Raw genomic sequence first — 9,641 nt, forward strand, 5'->3', positions numbered from 1 at the left:
CAATATTTATTGTGTAGTTGCTAGCATTTTCTATTTAAGAGCCTGGTTCCCAATGAAAGGGCTCCTAAAAGCACCCTGAAGATAAACCCTACCCTATCGTTGCCATCATTAAAAGTTCTTAGGACCCTTCACATTTATTTCTCCTACCATTGTCCCTTTTCCTCTTACAGCTGAAAGGCTTAAAAACACAAAATGCCAGAGGGTGGCAGGATTAAAAATGTGCTCTTGGGGCAAAGTACACAGTGGCGACCTGTCACATTGTTGAGATGAGTGCGTGAGAAAAGGTGGGTTACTTCCAGAAGGGTCTATGGAGAGAGGATTCTGGGAGATGTGCTTGTGGAATACACGGAGTGAACGCTGTGTGGGTCCAGGTGGGAGGTGCCAGCATCTGGCTGCATTCAGGGGAGGCCTTGCTGGGCGGCCTCCACCTGCTGCGGGCGGGGCCAGGGCGGAGCCAAGATGCGGAGGGAGGTGTGACGCACCAGAGACTCAGACCGCCGCGCTGCCCGACCCCCAGCAAGGCCCAGACCCGCCGCAGGCTCCTCTGGCCCCTGGGTGAGTCCTGCGCTGATGCTGGGCCGCCTGCGGCCCCGCACAGACCCGAGGGTTCTTCGGGATGGGGAGTCGGGAAGGGCGTCCTGAAATCTTTGAGCTGGAGGCTGGGGGCAAAGTGTGGGTGCGGGGTTAGGAGGTTCGGCTACAAATACGAGGGAAAGCGTACCAAAGGAGGGGATTGTGTAGTTCGTCAAATCAGAACCGTGGTGATCGGCGTGTACATGAAACAAAGCATCCTGCATTCGGTGCAGAGGAGGGAAGATGGAGATGGCTGGCAGCTGGCATCTGCCTCTGGCCTTCCTGTCAGAATGGCAGGTTTTGCTCGATGGGGAACAGGTTTTGTATCCAGGGGTGGGTAGAAAAGGCCTTTTTCTATACAGAAAAAGAGAGGGGTTGTGAATGTTTCCGTTTCAGGGGGGAAATGCATAGAGAACGTAAAAAGAAAGGGGTTGCATGGCCCCTGCCGGAGCGTAGATCAGCAGCCGCAGAGGGGAGCTCCGTGAATGTTTGTCCCCTTGTTCTGCAGGCCTCAGGCTCTACTGACGCCAACATTTAGGACAGCGACTCCCCAGATTAGTTTTCTCCCTCTCGCCTCTCTGTCTTCCCTCTCATCACTCACTGGCCTAGATTCTAAGTCCAGAGCCGTGAGGTAATATTGCCAACATAATAAAGCAATGTAGGGGTTCTGTGCCTGGCATGGCTCCAGTCCTCCTCACAGGTGTTCCCACACTTCTGCTCACAACAATCCTACAAGCCAGATGCTTTTCTCATCCCCTTTTTGCAGAGAAGAAAACTGAGGATTTTGCCCCAAATCACCCGATTTTGCATGTGACAGAGCAAGCTTGCCTCATCTCCCCTTCCAGATTGCAGGGCAGACCTGAGCGGTGTGTGTGTTTCATTTCCTCTCAGGATCTCAAATGCATTAGATGTCTGCTAAGCTAAAGTGCTCCTTCCACCACTAGATCTAGCCTTCTTGTGATTCTTTTTATTTTTATTTTTTTAATATGGAAGCTAAATTTTATTTTATTTTTATTTTATTTTATTTTTTAATTGTCTTATTGCTTAAAGTATTACTTTACCATCTGTGTCTTCCTAACTCCTTTCTGAGACTCCGCCCTCCCCCAGGCTCAAGATGTCCCTCTCCCTTTCTCAAAACTGAAACAAGTTAAATGTTGTTGTTTGTTTTAGTAAGAGGAAGAGGGTGGTAGGGTTTAGGGGTGCTGCACAGCTTGCAGGGAGCTGCAAGGAGGAGAACTGCCATTCCTGGCCGACCTTCCCAAGAAGGCTCGTCAGAAGGAACTGGCTCCTCCAGCTGCTTTGTTTGTTTAACACCTTCCCACAGCAGATGTCCCAGCTGGAGCGGACATTTAAGGCAAAAGCAAACTCCTGGAATTTCCCCTCTCTAGGTGGTCCTCAAATTAGTACTTCGCATGGCTGCACCATCACAGTTGCCAGTTGCCCGACGGATGCAATTTGATCTGATTTCTGCAGGTTAAACATGGTCTCCAGGATGGCCTCCACCATGCTATCTGGCCTGATGTTTTGGTTGACCTTTGGGTGGACTTCAACATCTGCCTATAGCCCGAGGACCCCCGACCGGGTCTCCGAAACGGACATGCAGAGGCTGCTCCATGGCGTTATGGAGCAGCTGGGCATCGCCAGGCCCCGGGTGGAGTATCCAGCTCACCAGGCCATGAATCTCGTGGGCCCACAGAGCATCGAAGGTATGTACTGTGCTCCCCACTTTGCAGTTGCCATGAGTATATATGAGGAAACTCTGCTTCCTCTCTCCATTTCCCCTTTCTTCTTACCCTACACAGTATACACATCCACATGAGAATATAGGTCCTGTGTCAGCTCTACAGAAAGACTGGCACCCAGCCCAGGCCTTCGCCCATACTGATCTCTGGGAAGTTGTGTTCCCAGCTGTCTGCTTATAAAAGACCTTCAAAGTGTAGGACCTGCAGGCTCCGATTTGGTTCTTAGGGATGACGTCATATAAGCCCAAAAGAGCCAAAAGAGGCACTGATGTTAAGCGTTTATGGCAGAAACTGTTCAAAAATATTTAAAACTATAAAAAAATGTTAATTAACTTGTTTTGTGGCAAGACCATTTCATCCCAGAAATTTTCTGTCTAGCAATGTGGTTGTAATGCTTTTATTAAAAAGCAGCACTTTGTTGTGTAATGACTTATTTACAGAGGAAATCGGAATCTAGCTCTCAGGAGAGGCCCCTTATTTCCATGCCTTGCTTTGTGTCCTCCCCAGATCGAAATGATCTCTTTCTCTGCTCAGCTGGAGCCCTAACGCAGTAGCCTGGGTACTGCAGTAGTTAACTGCAGGGAGTGGGTCCTAAGGAAAAATGCAAATTATTTCCCTGAGTTTTCTCAGAACACACACCCAGCAAGTGCTACTCCCTGTGGATTATGGTACATAATTTTACCTGAATTTTTAATTTCTTAAAAATGCTTTCTACCATGGGGTCCTGTGAATGCTGTGGATATTGTTGACATACAATTCTCGTTTCTGGCTTATTACCCATAGTTTGAAGCCATTGAGTAAAACTAACTCTGTGGAGTTCTTGTCTGTTTAGGCTGACATTTAAATTGTGGAATGGATTGACATGGATGATGTGAATCAATAAGCATGGCAACCTAGCGAAGGGCTTGAATCATAAAGGGCTTCATGCCATCTGTCGCTTCGAGCACCCCTATCCCTTTCAAACCAGCTCTTTGGAGACAGTAAATATGTGCCCTTTTAGTGCAGTAGTAAGTGCTAGGTTAGTCACCCACCCGTTGTCATGGAGAAGGCTTTCTGAGTTTCTATTAATACCTGAGGCCTGATCATTGATATGGAAAAACAGCGGCTCCTTGGCATCAAAAGCCTGTGTGAATCTTGAGCCTCATTTTCTTCCCTTGATAGCCAGCTATTTAGCAGCCACTATATGCCAGGCACTGGGCAGGAGACCAGGGCAGTTCTGCCCTAAAGATTCACTTTTGCGGGCTGGGAGGAGGATAGGTTATCACGAGACATCATGGCACGTGTTTTATAGATGAACAGATAAGCTGCTGCCATGGAAGCAGAGAATAGTAGTTTATTCTGCTTGGAAGTGGATTGGGTTGTCCGTAAGGAAATGCTTCTTTGAAGAAGCAACATTTGGCCTGGGTTTTGAAGTTTGAATAGGAGTTCATCTAGGAATGGCAAGTGAAAAGGCATGGAGATTTCAAAGAACATGGATTAGGACAATTCAAAATTAATTATTCTGTTTCTATTATTAACCTTGGGGTAATGTGAGGTCATAGCCATATTAGGTTCCCCCGAACAGCATCTGTGCAAGGGATGAATATTAGCTGGTGTTTTGGTATTCTATTACTGCTCCAAATTACCACCTGAACACAATAGCCATTTATTATCTTGTGGTTCCCACTGCTCAGGAGTGAGACATGGGTTTGCTGGGCTGCCTCTGTTCAGAATTTTAGAGGTTGAAGTGAAGGTATTGACCAGAGCTGCAGTCTTGACGAGCTCATGTCCCCTTCCAAGCTCTGTAAGATTGTTGGCAGAATTCAGTTTCCTGCTGTTGTGGGACGGAGGCCCCATTTTTCTTGCTGACTGTTGGCTGGGGTCCCTATCCGTTCTAAGAGGCCACCCTCAAGTTGTAAGCTGCATGGTGACCCTCTCGCAATGTGGCGGCTTACTTCCTCAAGCAGAGGGAGACTGCCTTTAGTCTAATTATAACATAATTTAATTATGGGAGTGACTACCATCCCCTTGGTCATTTAAAAAAAATCTTTATTCTTTTTTTTTTAAATATATTTTATTGATTTTTTACAGAGAGGAAGGGAGAGAGAGATAGAGTTAGAAACATCGATGAGAGAGAAACATCGGTCAGCGGCCTCCTGCACATCACCTACTGGGGATGTGCCCGCAACCAAGGTACATGCCCTTCACCGGAATCGAACCTGGGACCTCTCAGTCCGCAGGCCGACGCTCTATCCACTGAGCCAAACCAGTTTCGGCAAAAAAAATCTTTATTCTTGAAGCTATTACATATGTCCTCTTTCCCCCCATCATTACCTTTGTCATTTAACAAGGAATTGATATCCTATTTTATTCACAGCCACCCTTCCCCTCCCCCCACCACCCCCCAGCACACACACACACAATCAAAGGCAAGCAGGTACACCAGTGGGTGGGCATCTTGGGAGTCATTTCAGAATTCTGCCTATTACAGCTTGTGTGAAAGCTTAACAGAGAAAATACTTCAAAGACTTTAGAGGAAAAAAGGAAATGAAATAAAAAGCCTGGATGTTTCACAGCCCTGAGCCTTGCCATTAATTCATTGGGTATCTAATACTTATTCAAATGAGTGTAGTACTGTTTCAACTCTTCTATTTATTTGCCATGTTTCTGTTCAGACATTCACTCAGGCTAATTCCCAGGCTTCTGACAGATACATGGAGTGTCTTTCATATCCCTTCCAACATCTATTTTAGGATTTTATTGTAAAGGAGCAAGTTAGAAAAGTATCTTTTTCTAATTTTAATAGAACTGTATATATAATGCATGTATTATGGTGTGAATTTTAAACATTTAACATAGACTATTACCAAGGATACCTAGATTTAAATGTTTATTAGTTCCCTGGCTGGTTTGGCTCAGTGGATTGAGCATCGGCCTGCGGACTGAAGGGTCCCAGGTTCGATTCCAGTCAAGGGCACATGCCTGGGTTGCGGGCTCGATCCCCAGTGGGGGATATGCAGGAGGCAGCTGATCAATGATTTTCTCTCATCATTGATGTTTCTATCGCTCTCTCCCTCTCCCTTCTTCTCTAAAATCAATAAAAATATATTTTAATGATAATAATAAATAAATGTTTATTAGTGATGTGAGCTTAAGCAAATTATTTAACTTCTCTGAGCTTTCATTTAGTTTGGGGGTAGGACTTGGGGGAGCAAAAGTAAAGTTTTAGCATCCATGACTGCATACTGGGAAATCATTTCTAAATAATTCATCCTCACTTTAGATGACAATTACTGGATCTTGAGTTCCTTGCAGGCAGGACTGTTCATTGTCTAGTCCAGTGATGGCAAACCTATGACATGTGTGTCAGGGGTGACACTCAAACTCATTTTTTTTGGTTGATTTTTCTTTGTTAAATGGCATTTAAATATATAAAATAAATATCAAAAATATAAGTCTTTGTTTTACTATGGTTGCAAATATCAAAAAATTTCTATATGTGACACGGCACCAGAGTTAAGTTAGGGTTTTTCAAAATGCTGACACGCCGAGCTCAAAAGGTTCGCCATCCCTGGTCTAGTCCATAGCACATAGAAGACACTTTCCTTTTATTTTGTCTACTCCGATTAATTCATTGTATGATCCTTAGATTAATCTCATTATTGATGCATATTATCCCTCAAACGTAGTGTTATAAACAAACCTTTTAGTATAGCAAATAGTATCAGTATAAATTGCCATTAGTCACCGAGGTCATATGTCCCACGAAAAAAATATTTCCTCCCTAATCCATGTCCCTTCCGGTTACTGCAACATTGTCTGCTCCCCTTCACAGTGACCTTTTGACACATCCTGCCTGTTCTGCCTCCCCTCCCAGTTCTCTCCTAGAGCATTGTAGCCCACTGTTCCCACACTCCTTTGTCAAGTATCTCTTCTTTTTTAAAACCAGTTATTTGTTGAGTTTTATTTATCTTTATTGTTGAAAGTCTTACAGATGTCCCCTTTTCTCCCAATGACTCCCTCCATCCCACACCCCACACCCCAAGGAGTATTTCTTGACTGCCAGGCATGCTTTTCGGTACTGAGGAAACAAACACGAACCTCAGAGATTTGGCAGGGCAGAGGAAACATAGCCCTTAAATAAGCAAATAAGTAAAATATAGAATAAATCAAATGGTTATAAGTACTATAAAAATATAAAGCAGAGGAGGGGGTGGAGGAGACGACTTAAAATAGGGGCGAGGGACTCCCACTGGGAAGGTGAGCAAAAATCGGGGAGTTGGGAGTGAGCTGTGTGAGATATGGAAGGAGGCACTCCAGGCAGAGGAAGCTGCATGTGCAGACGCTGCAAGATGGGAGCCTGGAGGCCAGAGGCTGGAGGCTGGAGGCCGGAGTGGCTGGAGCCCGGGACTCAGGGGAGACAAGGAGGGGAGACTTGGTCATGCAGGAGGGCAGCCAGGAGGCTAGTATGTGGGACAGATCACATAGGGTCTCACCGCCCTATGTGGGATGGGCCTTTAGAAAGGATTGCTCTGAGGGCTGTACTGAAAATATCCCTGTAGGGAGGAGGCCTGGGGTCGGGCCATGAGTCAGGAGGCTATTGGAAGATCCCAGTGAGGGCTGTACTGGCCTAAGAGCTAGCAACGTGGTGAGGCATGTCCCTTTCTGGGTATATTTTGAAGTTAAGCCAACAGGATTTGCTGGTGGGTTGCAGGTAGGAACTGAAAGAAAGAGAGGACTTGGGGTGACACCAGGATTTTGGCCTGAGGGAATGGAAAGGGGCAAACTGAGGAAATTCAGGGGAAGCCCACTACATGAGCAATTCAAAGACAGAAAGGGAAAATGCTGTGTATATGACATTCTGAGCTAAGGTGAGGCGAGGTGCCTCAGGGCTTCAGAGCGTCAGGGCAGGATGGTAAGGACAGAAGTTCAGTAACTAGTAGTTTGCTTTGCCATATAGATGGGCAAAAAAGATTATCTCTGATCATATCTTATCATGGGCAAGGCTCCTAATTCAAATTCTTCTGTGTGATTAAAGGGGGCTGGGCAGAAGCTTCTCTTCAGCCTACAGTCTCTGTTGCCATTAGCTCAAGATCATCTGCAAACCACAGAGGCATATCCTGGGGTGACTCGTTTGGAATCCCTGCAGCACTCAGTGAGACTGAATATATGATATCAGGGGAAAATAAATATATCTAGAGGCAATAAGTATGTAAATACTATTTGACATCTGGATCTGTTGAGACACTTTTTCTTTTAGTTCAAGGAAAATATTCCATTTCTATTCTGTTTTTTAAAAAGAGCTACCTAGAAAGTTTTGCCAAGAGCTCCGTGATATTTGCTTGCTTACTTTGACTGTGACCCATCACCATGGTGCAGCCTTTGTGCCCTTCATACAGCTGCCTGCCCATTGGGAAACAGGAAGGACTATTTGCAATTCTGGGACTAAACCAGCAGGGGGCCAACTAGGCCCAAAGTATATCACAGGCTTCCTGCCACCCGGCAGCCAGCCTCCTGGTTGTTACTTGCTTGCTCTAAGGCAGTGGTTCTCAACCTTCCTAATGCCACGACCCTTTAATACAGTTCCTCATGTTGTGGTGACCCCCAATTTCATTGTTACACATTGAACATAATTAAAGCATAGTGATTAATCACAAAAACAATATGTAATTACATATGTTTTCCGATGGTCTTAGGCGACCCCTGTGAAAGGGTCGTTCGGCCCCCAAAGGGGTCGCGACCCACAGGTTGAGAACTGTTGCTCTAAGGTGTTCTGAGGAGGAAGCATTTACCAAAAACATCCAGAGAGGACTAGGGGTTATTTTTTATTTCTCCATAGGCTCCTTACACATGACTTGGTAAGGAGCATTTTTTTTTTTAATGTAAAACAAAAACACAAAATAAAGACAAACAGGGAGCAACGTGGTGTTTTTTAGAGGGAAAAAATGTGCTTTAAGAGCAAAGAGATCTGGGGTTGAGTCTTGGCCATACTATTTGTTAGCTTTGGGTGATCTTGGCAACTTTCCTGAGCTTTCCCTTTTCATCTATAAAGCGGGGCTTCCAGCCCACTCTCTCACAGCAATGAGTGGGTGCTGTTAGTAGTAACTGAACTGTGGGCCCTTCACCTCTTACTTTGGAGGTTATCGACAGTACATGTTTAATCATTTTTTAAAAAATATATTTTTATTGATTTCAGAGAGGAAGGGAGAGGGAGAGGGAGAGAGAGAGAAACATCTGTGATGAGGGAGAATCATCAGTCAGTAGCCTCCTGCACGCCCTCCACTGGGGATCAGGCCTGCAACCTGGGCATGTGCCCTGACCCAGAAACGAATCTGGACCTCCTGGTTCATAGGTCAACGCTGAACTGAGCCACACTGGCCGGGCAGTATATTTTCAGTCTTTCCCCTTACAGTTCACATGTGCTTCAGTGCACCCTGTACTGCAGCAGCACCTCTTCCCTGTAGCTGCTCATTGGTCCCTGTGGCACAGCTACTGGTGGTTGTATTATTATCCCCAGAAACGAGTAAAGCCGCCGCGGCCCACGGATTGATTCAGGGAGCAGTAGCTATGGGATAGAGACTCTTGGGAGGCAGAACTGGCTCTGCTGAGGTTGGTCTTTGATGAATCCAGTCTGAAATGTGCTCGTCTTCAGAGTATTAACAGCCGCAGGTAAAAGCAGTTTTCCTTTGTGCCACTGGCTCATTTTCGTCACCAGTCTAGGCCACCTGAGATGCAGCTCTGCGGTAATACCAGACATTGGACCACTAAGACAGAAATTTAGGAATATTGGCATTTGATGGTTTCAAATAATTTTAAATCTATACAGTCAGTTCTCTGTATCCATTGGCTCCACATCCACAGATTCAACCAACCCATGAATTAAAAATATCTTCTCAAACTATTACATTGTTGCCAATGTGTACTATGTAGTTAGGCCTTTGAAGGTTGTATCTGTACTGAACATGGACAGACCTTTTTCTTGTTATTATTCCCCAAACCAAGCATGTCAAACTCAAAGGCTAACACGGGCCAAATAAATGAAGCATGCAGCCCGTGGGCTGTGAGTTTGACATGCTTGCCCTAAACAATACAGGACAACAACTATATTTGTATAGCATTTACATTGTGTTAGGTATTATAAGTAATCTAGAGGTGGTTAGAAGTATATGGGAGGATGCGTACTGGTTACATGCAAGTACTACACTTTATATAAGGGACTTGAGCATCCACGGGAGTCCTGGAACCAGTTCCCCATGGAGACTGAGGGAACACTGTACTGCCAAACATAAAAATACCAAAATTCTTTTTTCATAACACTGACTTTTGGAACTCAATTATTTTATTTTA

At 45.2% G+C, this 9,641-nt stretch overlaps 1 protein-coding gene across 2 annotated transcripts in view; it reads left to right on the forward strand.

The window, feature by feature from the left end:
• The first annotated feature begins 434 nt into the window (after nucleotides 1-434).
• SCG5 (secretogranin V) overlaps nucleotides 435-9,641 on the forward strand; it is an 85,405-nt gene continuing 76,198 nt past the window's right edge. For both annotated transcript variants that reach the window (XM_006778117.2, XM_006778118.2), the window contains exons 1-2: nucleotides 435-555; nucleotides 2,047-2,279. In XM_006778117.2, coding sequence (XP_006778180.1) covers nucleotides 2,054-2,279 — 226 coding nt within the window. In that variant the 5' untranslated portion in view covers nucleotides 435-555; nucleotides 2,047-2,053. The remainder of the gene's footprint in view (nucleotides 556-2,046; nucleotides 2,280-9,641) is intronic.

Source organism: Myotis davidii, unplaced genomic scaffold (genome assembly GCF_000327345.1).
Source record: "Myotis davidii unplaced genomic scaffold, ASM32734v1 scaffold46, whole genome shotgun sequence".
NCBI classification, from domain to species: domain Eukaryota; kingdom Metazoa; phylum Chordata; class Mammalia; order Chiroptera; family Vespertilionidae; genus Myotis; species Myotis davidii.